At 40.2% G+C, this 21,957-nt stretch overlaps 1 protein-coding gene across 1 annotated transcript in view; it reads right to left on the bottom strand.

Annotated features, from left to right (window-relative positions):
• Positions 1-21,957, bottom strand: part of CADPS (calcium dependent secretion activator) — a 575,524-nt gene that overhangs the window by 90,585 nt on the left and 462,982 nt on the right. Inside the window, exons 22-26 of the mRNA XM_036738381.1 lie at positions 21,347-21,503; positions 20,273-20,414; positions 8,407-8,553; positions 4,979-5,134; positions 280-427 (exon numbers count right to left, since the gene is read on the bottom strand). Of these exons, the coding sequence (XP_036594276.1) occupies positions 280-427; positions 4,979-5,134; positions 8,407-8,553; positions 20,273-20,414; positions 21,347-21,503 (750 nt within the window). The remainder of the gene's footprint in view (positions 1-279; positions 428-4,978; positions 5,135-8,406; positions 8,554-20,272; positions 20,415-21,346; positions 21,504-21,957) is intronic.

The following is a 21,957-nucleotide window of genomic DNA, read 5'->3' as shown; positions in this document are numbered from 1 at the left end:
ACTTGGCTCAAAAGCACCTTATGCCCATGTTGGTCCCTGCCAATAACCACTTCCAAGTGCCTGAAATTCTGATCATGCATATTCATCAGAGATTTATTTGATAAACAGATCTTGAATATTCATCTGCATACCGTATATGTGGATGACTAAATTCACAAATGTTAGAGAATGTTTCTGAAACCAGCAGACTAGGGGATAGGATATTTGTGAAGTTTTCCCCTATACTTGATAGATGTTAAAAAAAATCTCCCTCCCCATCCCCCCCTTTTTTTTTTTTACCTCTTGGCCCATTTCCATACTGCAAAGTTTTGTTGATTGGGCCTTGGCATCAACCATAACATTAAACATGGTGCATATTGACTGTGGGACTCGGAAATCTGTCGATCGGCTGGTTTTTTGCAGCTTAACTTCAAATGCAATCCTGGTTCTATTAAAACAAAGTAGGGAAAGATCATTTCAATGTTAAGACTGTAACAGGTGGAGGAGACATTTCAAGGGAGGGCAGTGAAATAGAAAATGGAATACGATAATCAGTAGTGATCCACAACGATTTCAAATGGGTGCTGATGAATATGAATTTCCAGACCCAAGAGGGCCATATGGAGTAGGTCCTGGTCAAGGAAGCTGCCACGCTTCTAGGCTGTACTATGGCTGTATAGCCATAGGAATAGTCAGAGATAGTGTTAACTGGAATACAGAGCCTGTTGAGTTTGACTCCTTCACAAAGAGTTTTGATGGAGTTTGGACTAGGCAGCATATTAAATCAGCTGCACCCTATGATGCTCCCTGAGGGGGGATACATAGCTATCTGTTCCCTTGGTGTGCTATCACGGACCAGAAGCATGCCAAGGGGGAAAGGCAGACGTCAGAGACCTCAAACCACCATAGCTGTAGAGCACTGCTCTAGTCAGTTTTCTACTTTTTTTCTTCCCTTTTCACTCTCACATAGACCAGCAAGGTTCATTTTTATCTCTCCTGCTTCAATGTACTAGTTGAGGGCAGCCTGACAAGAACAGACATGCCCAGGTACCTTCCTGGGGAAAACAAATACACCTGCTCCTTTCCCATCTCTACAACTCTGCTACACTTCTCTCTGTGCTCTGCTAACAGCGACTGATTTCAGATAAAATCTTTCCTCCCTTGGCAGTCCAGTATGGACCTGAAACTTGATGTATTAACAGTCACACTGAATGTGCTAGGTGAACCCATGAGTACCGAAAATTTAATTCGCTAACTAATACTTCATGGTAAAGTTATTGTATATGCAAGTTTGTTCAGATTGGCAATTACCCTATTTTATTTTATTTCTTTTTCCAGTGAAAGATTCAAGAGCAGTTTCTAATCTCCCTATACATTTTATGGGGACAAACAAAACCATGATGATCTTACTCTATTCCCTTCTTACTATAAAGACCTTGCCCCTACTTTAAAACTTTCTAATGCACATCTTAATTCAGAGGCAGTGAAAAGAATTTCATTGCAACAGGGCTACAAGAGCCAGGTATGTTCCATTGGTACTGTTATGGACTCCTCCCCAGTGAAGCAAGAAAAGTCTTGCCAGGGTGTGTGGAGTTTGCAGCCTTGAGATCACATGTGGCCCTCTAGGTCCTCAAGTGCAGCCCTTTGACAGATTCCAAATTTCACAGAACAAATTCCCTTAATAAAATGATTTGCTCTGTAAGACTTGGACTCAATCCAAAGGTCATACCCAAGGACCTAGAAGGCCACTTGTGACCTGGAGGCCATGGGTTTCCTACCCCTGGATATTCCTTGCCAACTATTTAGGGGTGAGTCCTATCCCTTGAGATGAATGTGGTAAAGGGGAATTCTTCCATATTTAAAAAAGAATCAGGAAATAAAGGGACCCGTCAAATTGCATTCTACTGTAATAGTAACAAGTTAATGTCATTTAATCTCTATGGATGTCAGTTTCCTCATCTATAAAATGGGGTGGATAAAAGAACCTCTTTCACTGTGCTGTGGTAAGAGGATTTATGTAAAGTGCTATACAAACCTTATTATCATTTTTGGTGCTTCCATTATTGTAGCATTTCTTCTCCTTATCCCGTCATTACTTACTAATAAATAACAGAAATCACGTCACCTGCCACAGACATCTTACTAACTACGGGACAACCAAAATAATACACTAGTCTGATTGCGGAAGGAGTGATGAACATACCCAGCAGAACCTTGGAGTACTGAAGTAAGTTGAAGTGTAGTTTGAAGGTCAGAACTTACATTCTTTAGAAAATATATTTTTTACAAGTATCATCCATAAATTGCATAGAAACACATTAAAAGGCAAGCACGGCTTATCTTGTTTTCTTACCATGGTTCTCATTTTGCAGCAAACAAAAATCCGTTCTATTTATTGTGTCTTGAGCAACAATAACATTTTATGGTTAAAGACTTGTCAAATAACCCTTTCAAGTGAGGCTACTGAGGCTCGTGCTATAGTTAGACCAAAGAAAGATATGGAATGGAATGCATCTTTCAATTCCCATTCCATTAACTGTCTCATTCATTTTTACAGGATAATTGACCTCTCTTCTATTAAGTTCAAGGATTGTTGGGAGGTGGAAAGATGTGCCTGCATGAATACAAAGTCTTCGAGTAGAATTAGAAGTGAGAGGGCTGAACAGATGGCTGCTTCTACCTGTAACAGACTGCAAAGCCAACCAATGTATGAGTGGCTTATGAAATTTATTTAAATTTCAATAAAACCTAGACATTCCTAGACATCTTTTCTTTACTGCTTTAATATTCCACAACTGGTATATTTGTTCATTATATGTCTCAGGAAACAGACTAGTTCTTGGTCCATGGACTCCATGTTGTGAATCTTGAGGCTAAAATATATGATTTGATAACACTTTCATGTAACTTTGCATGGCTCAAGGTATCTCTTAGAGATTCCTGAGTTTATTTTCTCAATTATTAATTCTAATACTTGAGTTTGAACATTTGCATTGGGAGGAATCACATACTCAGGGCTAACAAAGCCAAATGAACAAATCTCATTCCTGACCACAGCTCTGCTTTCAACCCTTTCAGCCTTTCCCAATGCCAACAGGTCATTTGCTGCGTCCAGTCTTCCTTCAAGGTGTTCTTATTTTTGCCCTTCTCTCCTCTCCCATATGTCTATTAAAAGGAACCTGATTACTGTGAATGCCTGGATGGGTTATCCTTCCATGGTAACATCAATGTCAGCAGGGATTTTTCTGGAGAGGAGTGACTGTAATGGTTATAGAGCACTTGGCCATCTTGGTTGGTGGAGGCATAAAACTTTTGGGCTAGATAATTAGGAAGACCTTTCAGTACTGTCAGGTTACACCATGGAGCTGTTCTTACATTCTGTTTATGTTCAGGGCCAACCACTAATGGATAAGCTTTTTACATTTTTGGTAAACATGAGGAAAGGAATCTGAGAAATGTATTTCTGGTTGCTACAGGATATATAGGACATGGCATTTAAAAGTTCCATTGAGGTGTGATTGAATGGGTTGCCTTCAAATATTGGGAGAGGTTTACAGAAGTTACTCATACATTGGTTGGTTTTGCAGTCTGTTACAGGTAGAAGAAACCATGGCCTAAAGAATCCCAAACTTGAACCTTGAAGTAGCATCAAAATGGCTTCCCAGATCAGTATTGCCACAGCAGTAATCTGTTGCCCTAGGCTGCCCTCATTCTCCTTCAGTTACATAGCCTTGAACTTCTTTTATTCTTCAAAACAGGAGAAGATGATGACATAAACTCCCATCTTCCTTATCCAAACAAGTGCAGCTGACTTGCTGTGGTACATAGTATTTTAAGGAACATGGGATTGTTCACTAATTTTTTTCCAGTAAGATTAAAAAAATGATATTGTACTCATACTCGGGAGTGGCCCCTGCAAGTACTGCATGGGATTGGGTCTGGCACTATGGCTATGATGATCAATTGATATTAATTTATGATGTTTCTCCACCTGCCATGCTTTTAGATGTAGGGGTCAGAAGGGGTCAAAAAGTAGGAGTACTTTTCTTTACAACTGGCATGGAAGTTTTGGTAGCACCATTCCTTCTCTCTCTAACATAACAATAATGTCCATTGTGTACTCAAGTGATGAAATAGGAGCTTCACGGGCAAACAGAATACTTATTCAATGAACGATTTTCTCTCTTTGGTATATCCATTTGGCTTTATGTTTTCCAAGAATAGCTGTAACTGGGAAGAGATGACTGAATTTAGATTGTGCTCACAACACTTACAATTCTTTAATGACATACGAACAATAGAACTTAGCACCTAGTTAACCTGAATTCCTTCTTCCTACTTCCTTCCTTCCTTACTTCATTCTTTCCTTCCTTTTTTTCTTTCTTTCCCTCTCTCTCTTTGCCTTCCTTCCTTCTCCCCTCCCTCCCTCCCTCCCTTTCTTCCTTCCTTTTTTCTTTCTCTCTTTTTCTTTCTTTCTCTCTTTCCCTTCCTCCCTCCCTGCTTTTCTTTCTTTCCTTCTTTCTTTCTTTCTTTCTTTCTTTCTTTCTTTCTTTCTTTCTTTCTTTCTTTCTTTCTTTCTTTCTTTATCCCTCCCTCCCTCCCTTCCTTCCTCCTTTCTTCCCTCTCTTCCTGCCTTTCTTTCTTTCTTTTTCTTTCTCTGTTGAGATGCTGCCTTGATGAGCACTTACTTGAGCGCTGTTTTTCAGAACCTACCAACTGGCAAAATGCAGTTGCTCAACTTTGACTTGCCTGCCACATGAGAGGTACTTAATACATGCTTGCTGACTTGACTAGACTTAACTGTGTAACCATGTCAAGCTCATGGGTAATGAGCTGCTGTCCTGGTGTCACTGCATTGTGTGCATGATCCAAAGGCCAGCTGTCATTCTCTGGTAGCCATATTCATCTTCTCTCCCTAGTGTACCTCATCAGAATCTGTTAGTAATCATCCAATAAGGTCAGTGGGCTGAACCCAAGCTGTGGAAGCATCCAGGCTTACCTTTTCACACAGGACTCAATCATATCACTTGCCATCAGTTTTAGGCGTTGTTCTAGGTGTTTTCCAAACTCTTCCTCAGGCCAGTGCAGATCCCTAATGAAAGTCTGTAGAGCATCAAGTTTCCAGAAGAGGTCTTCAGATGTGCCTGATCCATTACTGGCAGGACAGAATGAAAGCAAAGGTCATCACGTACTCCCAGCTTAAAGAAACCCGATCACGCCAACAACTGTGCTTGGGGCAAACAGTGGTTCTAACATACAAAACACGGTGGCAGGGTGGGGGGATTTCCACCAGCAGGATTTTGAGTTTTACCATACATTTACCTAGTCAGCTGGGTTAATCAAATCATTCCAGACCAATAAAAAGAAGATAAGATGACATATGCCTTAGAAGAATGACTAGGGGAGAGGTGTATGGTAAAAATCAGCCTTCTTTCAATAACCACATTAACACATGTGATGATTCACATGAAGGCCACATGTTGAGATAGAAAAATCTCGATCAATAATAACTACATGTCAGCATCATGCAGTTATCCAGATTCAGAGCGTCATGCATTTCCTCCGCTCCCCTCCAAACTGGAAGGCTCTTGGAGATTTCAGATTGCCAGGTAAAGGACAGTGCTAACAAGTGGTGAGCGAGGACATGCTTTGTCTCTTGAGGGGCCAGGGTGAATCAATTGACCTTGGGTCCACTTACATATCTTGAATCCAAGATCTGTTTTTTTTTTTTTGACTCAGATTTTTCTCAGACCAGCCTATTGCAAAGGCAACTTCAGGACTGGGAGCTGGAGTGGCTAATGGGATATTTGCAAATGCTTTGGACCAGTGATAAGACCTGAGCCCTTCCACCAGCTCATGGACTTTACCCACTCCCCTGTACTGACTGAGCCATCAGTCTCCATGTGGTTCTTTACAATGGCATCTAAAAAACATTCACCTGGGGAAGCAAACCCTGGGCCTGGAGAGTATTGAGTGGGTACAAAGAAAATGCTCCACCTTTCACCTTTTCGCCATTCTCTGCTTCAGCCTCTCTCTTGTAGCAAGGACAGTGGGAGCTCTGAGAGATGCCACCCCCCCTCCTCGCATACCACGAATGCTAACACAGTAATTTATAAGATGTCCAACACACCATGCATTACCACTTGTTCTGACATCGTCTATAGAAACAGATGAGAGTGGGTGTTTCTATTGTGACAGATGCCAGCTGCATTGAGTTAATGCTTCAGAGGGAAATACAACTGATGCATACATGACTACTGCAGGGGGAGGGAGTCAAACTCCCAACATGCCAAGGGAAACCTTGGGCCCTGGACTGACAAAAGGGAAGTTCTCAAAGACAGACCAGCTGGGAATTAGTAACTAGAGGTTTCTGACACAAAGGAGAAGGCAACATGGAAACATGTCCTTAGAATGAAAAGTGATCAAAGGAAACTGGAATCATGAAAAGATATAGAATCAGGCATTTCCTGGTGGGTGATTGTGAAATGAGGCCTTCTCTCTTTCCTTTTTTTTAAATGAAGGAATTAACTGTGTGTGGAAGTTCAGCCTTTCCCCATCCTATGCTTGGAAAACACCCCACAACTTTGACTAGTCTAAGCCCTGTTTTGGAACTGCATAGTTGTATGTTTTAAATCATTAAGTACATATGAATGCAATGATTGGTATTTATTACAACAACATTTTGACACCCATCTGGTTTCATAGTTTCAGAAGATTTCTTCTAGGGTTTTTTTCTTTTGAAGAGCTTATTATTAAGTTTTGACATGAGGAAAAGAATATTTTCTTTTTATTTTTGAGATAAACTGTTAATGTTAAGGCAATAGCACCAAAATTATTTTGATTGCTTAGCAGTTCCCAAAATGTGTTCCCACTCATGCCTTAATTAATTGAACAGAGACCATTATCTGCTTTATTATCATGTCTTGATTCATATCTTTTCAAAAAAACAATGTCACAGAGCATGCACAGAGGGAAGGAATAAAAGCTTTCAAGTATTTTTAATTTTTGTAACAGATACTGCCTAAGCTAACTTTTAACAGTGTCATCTTAGCATGGATATGACTTGGGTTTCTCTCATGGTTTTGTTTCCAAGAAAAGTTTTGGGAGATTTTTAGTTGTTTTTCTAAAGATAATCAGACACATTGATCATACCATTCCACTGTTATTTCATCCAGATAGAATTTTTTCTCTTAAAGTTTGGCTTTAAAAAAGGTTCCAAGTATAGATATAACTGACATGCCTTGTTCCTTACTTGGACTGTTAAAAACAAAACAAAACAAAACAAAAAAACCCCAAACTAGTACAGGGCTACCTTGATAAATATGATTGGAGATATTACAACCTAATTGTCCTATGGAAGCCATTTTTATTCCTTTGATTAAAATGCTTCCCTTTGAAAATGTGCCAGTTTCTTCTTTCAAGGAAAAGCTTATTGGGCCTATAATTAGCAGGGGTATAAGAAAGAGGATCAAAGCAGGGTATAGAATGGCTAAGCCTTATTCACTTATTAAATCACACATGTTGTTCTAATTTCATTTCCATGGGGTAGAGTTTGGGAGTAATGGTTCTCCTTCTTGCTAGGGGGAAAAAGATGAGAGGATTCATGTCCTAACCTGGAAGATACACTTAGAAAAATTTCTAGAAAGACTGCTTGCTCATCTGATTACCTGTGCCAAAGAGAACCATTTCTTTTTTTTTTTTAAGAGAACCATTTCTAATCCTTTTGGGGAAGATGAGTGTGAAGTGAGGTCTTCCAAATAGCAATGCTTCTTGATTTCAGGATTATCTAAATGATGACTTCTTCACTGCTCAGATTCTGTATCCATTACCAACTATTAGCCATTTGTGAATACTCTACTAGCTAACAACTTTAGTGATTCTGGATATCACTGGCATGGGTCTTCCCTCCAACAATGTAGACCATTAGCAAGAATGACATACTGAGAAGAGCTTATTATCATTCTGAAACATGTTCCCTGGTTATTAGAGTGCCTAAGAATCACAAAGTCATCCAGGAAGGCAATGGTTCACTATAATGGAACTGCAACTGGTCCAAGACTAGGGGCCAAGCCATTGAAAGCTCTCTTTTGAACTTCCACATGAACACTTCCGTGTGCTCATATTACCTGAATCAGTTAAAAAACAAACAAGCAGAATTCTATTGTAAAAGACTGGAAGTAAAAGTCAGCTCCCCAAGCTTTCAGTGGGCGTAAGACAAATTGTTAGTGCTAGATATAGAAAACTCCTTACAAACACCATGCATGCCAGAAATAAACAATATTGTCTCTGTATGATCAGCAAAATATGTCTAATTATCTGTCTCCATCTCTGTTTCGAAATTACATAGGATGCATAGAAATAAACAATACATATCCATGCCAAGATCACTTAAATTTAAATTAGAGCTAATGTGGACTGAATACACACTCAGCATCATAGATAGCAGCCATCCATGACGGTGCCGAAAAAGTAGGCATTTGTGGGATGCCTAGAGGGATGTTAACTGGTAGATTGGGTACTTTGGGTAGATTCACATTAGGTAGATTCACATTGGGTAGGGTACTGGTTAAACTCCTGTGGAAGAAACAGACAGAAAGAAAAAAATACCATCACAATGACAATGTAGATGTGGCAGAAGCAGGGGAGAATTGTAACTCAATTGGTTAAGTCGACAAGAAGACAACAGGGTGAGCAACACACATCAACACATCAGAGAGCAAGGAGCCACAGGTATAGGAAGCTTCCCTGGGGCTTAGCGCTCAGAAGCAGACGGCAAAAACATTGACTGACAAAAAAAAGTGAGTCAAAATTGGAAGGGAGCTTATCGACACCCACATACAATGATCACATACTTCCCTCGCCTTTCGGGAATTGGCTTTTGTTTCCAAATCTTGACAATGATGGTCTAAAACCTGATTGGGACCAGATATGCATAGCGCAGTGGAAAAGGTGCCGGCTTTGGAGTCTGGAGACCTCGCTTGAAATCGTAGCTCTTACTGTATGACCTTGGGCAAGTCATTCCCCTTAAGTTTCTTATTTATAAAATGAGGAGGTTGGATTAGGTGACCTTTCCTCTAAGGCCCTTTTTAGAGCAAAATAATCATCCTGTTTTAGATGGATGGGACTGTTATTACTAGCCCTGACCCTCATAGCTGGTGATTTACAAGTTTCTGGAATTAGTAGGGGTGTCAAAACAGTTTAGGAGAAAGTATTGCACAGCGGATCACTTGAGTTCAATTCTCACTACTGACACCTACTGGCTAGGTGATTCTGGACAAGTCACTTCTTAGTAGCTCCAGTCAATTGTCTAAGGTTACATTTTGCAGAACAGGTGGCAATCTGTATTGGTAGAAAGCATTCCTCATTGGGAATTCCTATCACCAATTAAATAATTGGTCAGGCAAAAACTCAGAAAGGAACCTTTTCATCTTCTTGCTTTTTTTTGCATGAAGAGGTCGTCAACAGTTTTTTAGCTTTTGAGACAGACTAATTACTCAGGGCAATATTCTCTTGGGCATTTCTTGAGCCCAAAGGCAACAGATAATAACATGCTGTTCACCTGCATCAATGTTTGGGGGAGGGCGGAGACCTTAAAGGTGACAGGCAGAAATTGAAAGCTGCAACTGCTGCCTTCGAAGTCAACTATGGAAGCAGTGAGGGCAGAGCATGGGAAAAAAGATTTTTTTAAGAAGTATTAAGAAAAATGGTTAACCTTTGTTTAATCTTACAAAGACCAAAATGAAAATGAAAATGTCTTCTCTGGGGTTAATTTCAACCTACTCAAAATAGATAGGAATATGTGGACGTGGAAAGTAAAGTATTCCAAAGAAGTGCTTTTTAAATACTAAGTCCTTAAATACAGCAAGACAAAATGGATTTAAACTGTTAGATCAGAGTTTGTTTGTTCCTTCTGAGAAGACTGGACCAGTTGGTGGATGGTTTCTTATTGTCAAAGGAGGAACCAACAAGAAGGAGAGAAGAAGTCTGTGTGTGTGTGTGTGTGTGTGTGTGTGTGTGTGTGTGTGTTGCTGTCTCGCTTGTTCTCTGTCTCTCTCTTTTGATGTGTGGGTGGGTGGGTGATGGGGTAGGGCTATGGAGTGATGTCATACAATGCTACAGGACTGGCAAAATCATCTAGTCTATAAGAACATTTCTATGGTGCCTAATTTAGCCAGGCAAAAGCCAGAGCCAAGGCTGCATCTGAGAAGAGCCCTGCCTTTACTCTCAGGCAGGGCTGACAGCCCTTTGGCAAAGAGTCGGGGCTCTCTTTTCGGCTCTCCTTAAGAAGATGGTGTACCTTGCCAAGCCAGCTCTGCCTTAGACAGACTGTGAACTGCAAACTAGGACTCCTGAAGGAGTCACGACTGACTCTGGGCTGACTTGGCAAGATTCCCATCTATCACAGGTTCTTTGGGTCCATTTGCAGATCTCCTAGATGCCTGGACATTTGTTTTTATTGTAATTTTATAATTACAAGTGTGGCTTTAGTCTCAGCATACACAAAAGACATTAGTTTTTGCTTGCAGTAAATGAGATGAATCAGTTATGTCCATTGTGAGTCCCATTATGGGGAAACCAACAGGCAATGGGAATTCTCTGTCTCTGTGTTCTTTGTCTGTCTCTGTCTCTGTCTCTATCTTTCTGTCTCTGTCTCTCTGTCTGCCTGTCTGTCTCTGTCAGTCTCTCTCTTTCTCCCTCATGTTGAGATTTGAGGGGAAGAATGCTTTGTCAATAGAAAAATAGTAATGTAGGCACATGGTACCAGCTCTGGAGTCAGAAGACCTGGATTCAAATTTTGCCTCTGACACTGCCTATTTGACCTGGGACAAATTAGTTCCTGCCCTGGGCATCAGTATCCTTACCCATAAAACAAGGGAGGTGGCCTAGATGGCCTCCATAATCCTAAGAGTACAAGAGAAGACATTTTTCGAGTTTTCCTGTTGTACTGGTGAATTTATTTGTTTGGTCCCTGATGGTTCCTGGACTTAAGCGCTACTCTGTAACCAAACCATCTACCGTTTCCACTGAGACATGTGCCAGCCTATATAAGCGAATGTGATCATTAAGTGAGGCACGCAGTGCATAATGATGGAGGAATTAGCGAATCTTTGGAGATTGTAGCCTGGGAAGTTACAAATGTCAGTGCTGAGTAAATGAAAAGCAGCGAGGAATGAAGAACGTACAGATGTATGCAAACGCAACTTAATTTACACAGATTAGCTTGATGGTCGGTGCACAAGTCAGAAAAGAGCTTTGTTTTCCATTCTAAAATTCAGAAATAGACCTTTTAACAAAACATACTGTATTAGTAAAATCTGACATTTGGAATGGGATACTGAGCTGTACTCACATGGAACCATTTCCTTTATACAACACATTATGATGCTAGACTTTTAGAAATGATAAAATATTATTTATTTATTTAGCAAAATAATGTAGTGTATTAATAACATTACTAATATTTGATTTGGGTATTAATAGCATATCCTAATAAGTAAGGAATTCTAAATAACGCGCAACATTTTACTAATACACATGTAGATAGGGGAGTCCTCTTTTTGAACGGTCAAATGCTACTATTAGACTATGGGCAAGTTTCTTCCTCACTCTGATTCTCAGTTTCCTCATCTGTGGAAGGGGGGTAACATCCCTCTACTACCTCCCTCACAGGGCTGTTCTGAGGAAACCACTTGGTAAAACTGCCAGGTGCTATAGACATGTGAGTTATTAATCTTGCCTTAATCTGTTGAAATTGTTATTATTGGAAATTGTTATTTTTAAAAGTTCTCCAGCTATCATATAAAAAAAAATTCTGTCATGACCCTTCTTTACTATCACAATTGGGAATCTCCAGATAATGCATGATTCTCATGGATAGTTAAAAATACCAAACGATTGTCTTGATTTTAGAATATACCAGGGCAAATGAGTAAGGACACGTTATTAAAACGAAAAGCTTTGGGAGGTTAGGGCTGCTTTATTTTCTATGCACTTTACAACCTAGCCCAACTGGCTTTCTTCCAGTCCCTGGACACATAGTTTAATCTCCTGTCTCTGTGTTTCTGTTTTATTTTGTTTTGGTGGGGTTTTTTTTGTACAGACTGTTCCTTATGCCCAGGCACTCTCCCTCCTCACTTCTCCCACATAGAAAGATTCACTTCAAGCATCACCTTCTTCCAGAGACTTTTTCTGCTCCCCTATTATTAGTACTAGTGCACTCCTGTACCCCTCCCCCGTGCCCTTGAGTTAATTTGTCCGGATCCTGCACTTATTGATGGACCTGTTGTTCATGTGTTACCCCTCTAGCACTACGGGAGCTCCCTGAGAGCAGAGATTGAATCCCTTTTATATTTGTAGTGCCTAGCAGACTGCATAACCCATACTCTGTTTAATAAATGCTCAGTGATTGATTGACTCCCCACCCAGCACCTAGACCAAGGCTCTGCATGGAATATGAACTTAATACTTATTTGCTGGCCTGAATTCTCATTCTATTTTACCATCATGCTGTCCTTGGACTAGAGAACTGTTATAAATGACATTCTTAGAATCCGGTCTTTTTGGTCGGTTCAGGCACAAAAGGACTTTAAAGCGGTTTTTCCTTCTATCGATATGTGTACTATCATTTAATCAAGGAAGAGAGAGAGAGAGAGAGAGAGAGAGAGAGAGAGAGAGAGAGAGAGAGAGAGAGAGACAGCAATGAATATCTTTGCATTGTAAATAATGTAGCAAGTATATGCTTTCTAAAAATTAAAACTCTTTTTAGTGCTTTGGCTAACCTCTTGTTCCTCAGAACCTAACTTCCCTGAAGGCACCGACTGGATCTTTTTACTTGTTTCTGCTCCCCGACCTCATCTCCAGTTCTAAGCACAGTGTTTAACTTATACTGGAGTCAAGAAATGAAGATTCACATACAGAAATTTCTTGTCCCTCTAAATGTTTTTAAACTTGGTAGTTTAATGGAAACCCAATTTTTAAAAAAGAAAACTAACAAAAATGATGACTTCCAAATTTCTTAAATAACGCATCTGCCTCCCATGCCTGGATTGTTTTTCTCTGTCTCTTAGAATCTTTAGCTCCCTTCAAAGCTTGGCTCAGGCACTACATCCTTTCCATATTCCCTTAATGTAAGAATTCTTAATCTTTTTTTGTACCATGGACAAATTGGACAGTCTGCTGGAGTCTGTGGACCTCTTCTCTGAATGTTTTTAAATACAAAAAATAGAATACATAGGATTATTTAGGGAACCAATTGTATTGAAATACAATGATCAAAATATATTTTAAAAAGTTCATAGAACCTAGGTTAAGGATCCTTACCCTGGTTACTAGTGTATTCCCACCCCAAATTATTTTGTATCTATTTTTTGTATTTATTTGTCCATTTATACGTTACCACTGTCCCTCCAGTGGAAGTCAACTCCTTGAGGGCAGAAATAGTTTAATTTTTGTCTCTGAATTTCTAGTGCCTAGCAGGCTGCCCCACACATAGTAAGTACTTAATCATTGCTTCTTAAATTTAATTGATTTAATTTTCAATTGTCTTAGGAGCTGAGAAGGTTGAGAAAAAAGTTAGGGATGGTTACGGACCACAGTGCTGATTATTCCCTGAGAGAATGGAAATAGCTTTTAATTAGATGGAGTTGGGAAGAATGACTCTACCTGATCACATAGCCATGCTGGGAGTGGGTGGGGGGTGTTGGTGGGAGGTGGCACAAATTTAAAGAGAGAGAATATTTTTGGGTATTTCCATGGGAAGAAGAGTCCAAATGAATGGAAAATATTAAGGACCTGTCCCTGCTCCCATCTTTAAAAAGGTAACTGAGAAGCTGTCAGACCTTTTTTCCCCCATTTTAAAATTTTTTTCATTATTTTTACTCATTTGATGACCCTGGTCAGTGCTTCCCTGTCTGCTCAGAGGGTAATCAGGCTCAAGACAGAGAAAAGGAATAGGTTGCTTTTTTGTAGTTTTCTACAAAGGACCCACATCTTTACAGTGTCATGTGACTGACAGGTATAGAAGGGTGCCATGGCTAGTGTTTGTTAACTTCCCTCTACCCATCCCCTACCCCCAAAGCAGACATATCTTTGTTCAGCCATTCAAAGAGTATCCAGATAAAGTGAGTCATGAAACAAGGAAATGTCTGCTCACCAGAGGTGAGCTCAAAGCTAAAATAAAACAAAGCCCGCACTGAAGATGTTCTCCAAATACTCTTTCCTTGTGACCCAGGGGAAAGAACTCTAGTTCTCAGATCAGAGGATATAGGCTCAAATCTTGCCTCTGGCACGGACTACCTAGGAGCCTTTGGACAGATCACTTAACCTCTCTGTGTCTCTCTGTGTGCCTCCCCCCTCTCTTTCTCTCCCTCTCTCTCCTCTCTCCCTCTTCCCTTCCTTCTGTCTATCTCTCTCCCCTCTTCCTCTCTCTTCCTTTCCTTTTCTCTCTCTTCCCCCCTCTCTCTCCCTTCCCCTCCTCTTCCTCTCTCTGTCTCTTTCTTCCTTTCTCTCTGTCTCTCTGTCTCTTTCTCTGTCTCTCTGCCCCCTCCTCCTCTGTGAAAGATGCAGCATTGGCCAATAAGAATTGAATACGAAGAAAAGATTGAATGGACTCAATATTCAATGAACCCAGGCTGGATGCTGCTCTAAATGTTCATATTAAAAACAAAACAAGACAAGACAAAAAACCAAAAAGCCCCCAAAACCTCATTAGCCTCTCAGTGATGCTCAATGGTTGTGAGTCATGGAACATCAGCAATATTAGAGGAACTGAAATTCCAAGAGTCTCAGAGGGCGCATGAGAAATGAAGGTAGGCTACAGCATTACTACAACAACGTGGGAAGTGTCCTAGAAGGCATCATTAAGGACATACATGAATAGGCAAGTAGTGAGACTGAGGGATGGTTTGTGTCAGTTCTGCCCAGAGTTGGAATGGATGTGTGCCTTGCACCATTCATGTGTGCATACCACAACTTACCCACACCTTTTCATTCTGTATAATCCTTGTCCATGTTCTTCTTTAAACTCTCCAAAGAGGATCCCACCCTCCTTCTGGCCCTTATCACCTCTCACTTCCACTACTTTAATAAGCTCCTAATTTGTTTCCCTGTTTTCCCATGGCTGCCCTTTCATCTCCATCCTGTTACCTGGCCCTCTTCACTCCCGTTGCCCTCTTTCTCCACTTATTTCCGATTTGCTTTTCTGTGTAAACATATCTCTGTCTCTCCTCCCTGATGACTATGGAAACCCCTAGAGGGAATGTTGGGACTTTTATTCATTTTATCTTCATGTGCCCAGTGCCTAGCTCAGTGTCTTGTGGATAGTAGGTGCTTAATAATTGTGGAATTGAATTCATTGGAATATCGATCTGATTCACTAGAGGGATTCTCTGGGATCTTTTGCACTTTCATGGTTACCTTTAAAGCCCTTATTCTATACATCTATTTTCTGTTGTTTTCACTATATCACTGACATACCTTCTCTTCAGGTCATATGGTAGTTAAGTCATATATATATATATGTGACATTACATATCATTCATCATGTCCTTTAGTGCCGCTGCTTGGGCACAGCACACTGCCTTTCCTGCTGTCCTCTGCCCTGAATACTTCCACTATTTTTGTTGGATCCTCTTAGGAAGACTCCAAGTAAGGCATAGACAAGGATTCCACAGGATGAGAAAAATGTGGAAGGATTGCAGTCTGTATCAGTGGAGGGACTATCCACACTGATGAGATTATTGACCTGTCTCAGTATCTTTGTTATGACTAATTTGACACTACTGGGTCAAGTGAACTGGAGCCAACTTTCGATTAAATCTGGTGACATCTCAAAACCAATTGGTAGAGGTGCTGGTTGTGAGAGAGACATTTTAGAATAAAGTCAAGGGAAACACAATGTGTATCTGAACTTGTTGAGAAATTCATTTGTCCTCTGTTTTAGCCTCAAGATCAAAACATACACTGCACCAGCAGATGGGTGACTTTTGGCAGAATTGGCGCTATGCATCATTTTGGGATAGAATGTGTACTTGGTTGTGCCAACTGTAAATGAGTGCCATGTATATGGAGGATCCTTGGCCTTAGAATTGGAGGAGACCTTCAAGAGCATCTAGTCCAAAATCTTTATTTGACAGATGGGGAAACTAAGGCCCATACAAGTGGTAGAATAAACCTAAGGTCACAAAATAGTAAGAAACAGCATAACTCTTAAGCAGTACTTCACTGTCAATTCCAATTTATGTTACTATAATCAATACTTTGTCTAAGAGGTAGATAAAAACTTTTTTATAGGTTACTTCATGGGGTGATATTTTGAGGGAAGTACTTCCTTGAGGTGATATGTAAAATGACCTGGTTTTGTTGCTGTTGTAGACTGTGAACTCCCTGAGAACAGGGGCTTTTTACTTTCCTTCATGTCCTCAGCATTTAGCACATGCTTGACACATGGTAGGTGTTTAATACATGCTCACTGAGTGGATTGCTATTGTTTGTACTTCGGGGCCATTTGGCAAAAAGCACATTCAAAAACATAAACTCTAATCCTGTTGTCACACATCTCTGACAAGGATACAGACCATTTTGAGGGGAAAATTCAGTGCACTGTGACTGTGGTATAAAGAGTCACATTATAGACACGATTCTGGAATCTTTATTAACGAGGTTTTCTAGTTTCCTGGAGATACTTTATGGTATAGTAGAAAAGAGTGCTTGGATGACAATAGAGATACTTTCGTTCTAGTCCCAGCTCTGCCTCACTTTCCTTATTTGTAAAATAAAAGGGTAGAACTCTATGATCTCCTAAGGTCTTAACCCTAAAACCTTATGCTATCCTTAGTACAGGGCTCCAGAAAACAGACCTTCTATCTTACCTAGGGGGGAAATAGCAAGGGAGATCAGCTATGTGAAGCCACCTGGACTTCATAAAACAAAGAGAATAATCACAGAGCCTTAGAGTTGGAAGAGATATTAATAAATACTTTTTGACTTGACTTGATGAGGGAGTTGGAGCAACTTGCCTATGGCTAGTAAGTATGAGGCAGGACTTGAACCCAGATTTCCTGATTCCAAAGTCATTGCCTTAATCATCAGGCAACTCTGCCCCTTAACAGGGCAAAAGAAAAGTCCTCAAATCCCTAGATTTACACATATGAGAACTTGGGATCGTGGGATCATAGATGTAGAACTGGAAAGGATCCCAGAGGCTGAGCCCCTATTTTATAGACGAGCAAACAAAGGTCACACAGGAGGCGATGTGACTCACCCAAGGTCACGTCAGTGTCAGGATTTGAACCCAAGTGCTTTAACTCCAGATCTAAGACATCTTCTACTGTTTCATACTGAGTTTTAGGTCTCATTAAAAATGGTGCTTTGAAATTTAAAATATTTTCTATTCAACCTTTCATTCGAGCCTCAACCCCTCCCCCACTTTCAAAACTTGAGAGGTAGGTAACATGTCACTAACATCCCGGTTTTATAGATGTAGAAACTGAGGATCAGAGAAGTTAAGTGTCTTGCTCTTGGTCACATAGCTAGTAAGAGTTAGAGGCAAGATTTGAACACAGGTCTTTTAACATCCTATCCACTATTCCACACAGCCCCTCATTCAACAATTACTCATCCTTAAGTATCTATGATGTTCAGAGTACTATCCTCTGTGCTAGAGGAGACAAAACATTTGGAGAAGGTACATATCCTACCCCCAAGAAACTTACAGTCTCTTGGGGGGGTCATCTCTAGTGTGGAATAATTTCTTGGTGGTTGGGAAGTCATGATATTATAGCCTGTTACCAAACCATGGAGAATCTAAATAAAGACATAGGCTACCTGGTTCCTTTCATTCCTCAGCAACTTTTTCAAAGGGGTGATGCCTGAAATTCTCTGAGGGAGGAAATAATTGACTACTTCATTCAATTCCCCTTCCCACCACAGGTACGAATTGTGAAATATGTCAGAGACAGGAAGCTCCTCTATTGTGTTATGATGAAATCAATATGTTGCTAGCATTTGCATATCAGAATTATAGAGAACTTCTCTTTACAAGGCTGATAAGAAATAAATGTCTTACCAGGTTTTTTTTAAGGAATGAGGTTAAAAATATACAATCATAAAACAGAAACTGGCAAGGAAGAAAATAGGAGAGGCAGAGAGAAGAGAGACAGAAATAGGGACAGAGAGAGAAAGAAAAAGAGACAGAGACAAAGAGAGAAGGGCAAGTAGATGGAAAGGTAGAGAAACCATGGGAGAGAGAAAGAGAGTTAGAAAGCTAGATGAATGAGTTGAATAACATTCAGAAAACCAAACCTATTGACTTACACTTGTTTCTTATTTTAGAATAAGCATAATGAAAGGCATACAAATTCTTTACTGGAGGAAAAGCACGCCCACCACACAAACCAAAAAAAAATGAAACAATGCCACACCCAAATAAGACCCCAAAACAAATGGATAAAATTTATCCCCATTAAAAGTTCTGTACCAAATGGTCACAGAAGGGATTAATAACACACCTTATCAAATATCTTCATGTGGTGTCTATTGTCTAGACATACATTTCTAGAGATACCCCAATGTTTCTGAGAATGGTTTACTGGATTTCATTTTGTCCAGTGCTATGAAGTGGCTCCCTCTCATCCATATTTTGTTCATGAATCAGAGGTCTAGCTTCTGTGACTACCCAAATCATATGACTTCAGATCATCTTAATTCAGTTTGTTTTTCTAGTTGTTATTTTCAGGTTTCTCCCTCTCCCCCCACTTGCTGCATGGAGCCTACAGAAGACAGTGACAGTCACCAACCAGATCTTCATAAGAGAAAATGTTTTACACTTCCTACCTAAGATCTCATTTTATTGTTTGTAAGTGACATTTGCTTCTAAATTGTCAGGCTACCCTTGAAGTCTGATGCTCGAGCTAATTTCTGTTTTTCAAAACTTAAATCTTAAAATCCAAGAACAACACCTCTACTTACAATGAGGGGACTGAGAAAATAGGTTTCAATTTCCAAATTTACTGTAGCAGAGGTTCAAGATATTTAGGACTTCATAAGGGTCACAATCCCCCTCCCCCCCCACCAAAAAGTGTTAATGGATACAATTGATTTATTTGCATCATCGGCGTAATCCTCTCCTAAATTAAGCTCAAGTGAATGATTATGTGTTACTCTGTTCTATTTATAAAATGTTGATAATACCAAGCTTAACCTTTGCCACTTTGAAGATATTTTTGGAGGCAAAACAAGATTTGATTTAATTTAAAAAAAATTTGCTATTTAGTGCCATGTCATCAAAACCTACCATTTTCTTCTATTTAAAAAGCCAGGGCTACATTAAGAGAGAGCTACAAATCTGAGTACATTAGCTTGCTAAGATTTTCCTTTGGTATCTGCACACTGGTTACTGCTGCCAGGCTGTCTTAAGTGAGATGACCTGGGGCATCCTAGTTGTCTTGATGGAAATGGAGATGTTGATTTTGTCTCGATTCTCAGTCCATCTCACCAAGAAGCTTTGTAGGACCTTGTTTTCAAAAATGAGAAAGTTCCTTGCTGGTAAGGCTACCCCCTGGGAAAGACCTCTTGTGGAGAATGGGAATATTCAGTTCCTTAAGTGCTTGGAATGGCTTGATGTGTTCCACTCAGGCTTCTCCTTAAACTTAAAACCATCCAGATGAAGCCCCACCATAGAATTTTGACACAGATTAACTCAACAAATTGGAACATACCAGCCACCATGAATAACAGGATAAGAAGCAAAAAAATCCAAACCAACTCCAGAAATTACTTGTGTTCCAAACCCATAAAAGGAAATGATGGCAAGGTCCCAAGTTCCATAGAAGGTTAGTTTGTGAGGGTCAGGTTGGGAGCTTTGAACCTGATCAACATTCTTTCTCCCTGCCCCCACCAAATGCCCAAGAGCTACACATGGACAGGGAAATATATGACTGCACCTGCAATCAAATTGGCCTTCAAGATGGGCCAGTGGGTCACAATGGACCAGACAGGGATCTTCCACTCTAGAAGAATAAGATGTTAAAGCACATTTTGAAAATATTTAAGTTTCACTTTTGTGGCCAAATCTACAGTAAAATTAATTCAAGCAATAATTTGATTTCATGAGCCCTTTGAAACTAGCTCATTGGACCATAGGAACCTAAAATGAACATGGCAATGGAAGTACCCTGAAGCTTTTGCTTCCGGTTAGAGTGACAACATAACATATAATTATAGTGCTAATCGAACTCTGCATGACTCTCCATCCATTTGTACCTAAACTCTGAGGTATTAAAGGAGGTATCCTTACTTTACTGGCTCCCACGATTCCCGTTCAAAGCCCCTGTGAATTGACTGTGCAATTGAGGACTCCATCAGATCGACATATCTAACCACAAGTGGGGCAAACAGGTCCTGCAGGTGTTTGTGAAATTTTCCATTGCATAAGTTATCTAGAACAGACAAGTAAAAGTGGAATGAGAACCCGCCTTCATTCTAGCCACCTACAGACTCTGAGCAGAGGCATTGTCTCATACAATAAACATGCTGCCGATAGGGAAGCCAAAAAGAAAAGGGAAAAAAAAACACACACACAAAACAAAACATAAGAACGGCCTTGGAACTCATCCTTAAATCTGTTTGGAAGGAAGACTGAATTTTTAAAAAATCTTACCCATTTGTGTAGCCCTTTGAAAAAGAAAAACAGTCATGTTCCTTTAAAACAACAACAACAAAATCCCACACCATTTCTTATGTTTTCCCTGCATATCTCTCCCCACTAACATTCCCAAGGAGAAGGAACATCCTGTACAGCTCCATCTCTCACCCCCCCCCCCACTAATGTAGTAAGGGCTTTCAATGCTGGAAGTTCCTTTTCATTTTGAAGATAGATATATTTTGCTGAAAAACACCAAATGTAACGACCATAAAATTAGTTACCTTGCTTAGGGAAAAACATACATACTCACACATATACATACACTCCCCACATCTTTTCATGCTTTGCTTTAGTTTTGTCTGCCTCTTAGGGGAGGGTTACCTTCTAACTGAATGCTAAGGAAGGGGAAAGGACACCTGTGGATGATAGAATCATTTGAAACTGGAAGTGTCTTTCTTGGTCATCTAGTCCTCATTTTATAGGTGAGGAAACAGAGACCCAAGGAGGTTAAGTAACTTGCCCAAGGTCCCAGTAGCAAGTATCAGAAGCAGAATTTGAACCCAGATGCCCAGACTCTCAAGTCAATGTGCTTTCTACTCTGTCGGAGAACACCCACAGGCATTTACGCAAAGGCTGATGTTAGTAACAATGGGCTATCATAATCCATCTTCTACATCTCCCTTCTCATCTACTTAGGAAAGCAGAATTACAGAAGATGATACATACAATCACTACGGAGGAAGTCATTGAGCAGTTGAAACAGTGGGAAGCTGTCCCATGAATCCGGGGGCTGCACCTCCAAGGCGGCATCCATGTCCACTGCAAATAATGCCAGGAACGTCTCAGCATGCTCCACCATTAAGTCTGACCACCATGCAAAGGCCTTGAAGTTAGGCAGAAGAACAATAGGCAGAGAAATCGTTAGACTATATCTTTACCTAAGGCCCCCCAAGTGCAAGCCTTTAGCTGCTCAAGTCTAAATGGGCATCCAAAGGGGTCACTAGTTTTATTGTAAAGAGAACAGCTTTCTTTAAAAATGCAATTGGATATACAGAGCAGAGCACAAAGACAACACCTGTCTTTATTTCAGGAATGTCTTGGAGGGTCAAGACTATTAGGGCAGGCAGGGGTTGTGGTGGAGAGGATAGCAGATAAAACTTCTGTTCAATTTACAATAATGCTTCAAATTCTGAGTCATGCTACTGACCAGTGTGCTTGGCTAGATCTTGTTTGTGGGTATCAAAATTAGGGAGTTTCTTCACTGTGTTTATGGGTTTTCTGCTAATTTGAAATTTCAAAATAATTAAGCTTCTAGGATGTCTAGTGTTTGTCTACAA

Source organism: Trichosurus vulpecula, chromosome 9, assembly GCF_011100635.1.
Source record: "Trichosurus vulpecula isolate mTriVul1 chromosome 9, mTriVul1.pri, whole genome shotgun sequence".
NCBI classification, from domain to species: Eukaryota; Metazoa; Chordata; class Mammalia; order Diprotodontia; family Phalangeridae; genus Trichosurus; species Trichosurus vulpecula.
This window is presented reverse-complemented; position numbering and strand designations above follow the sequence as displayed.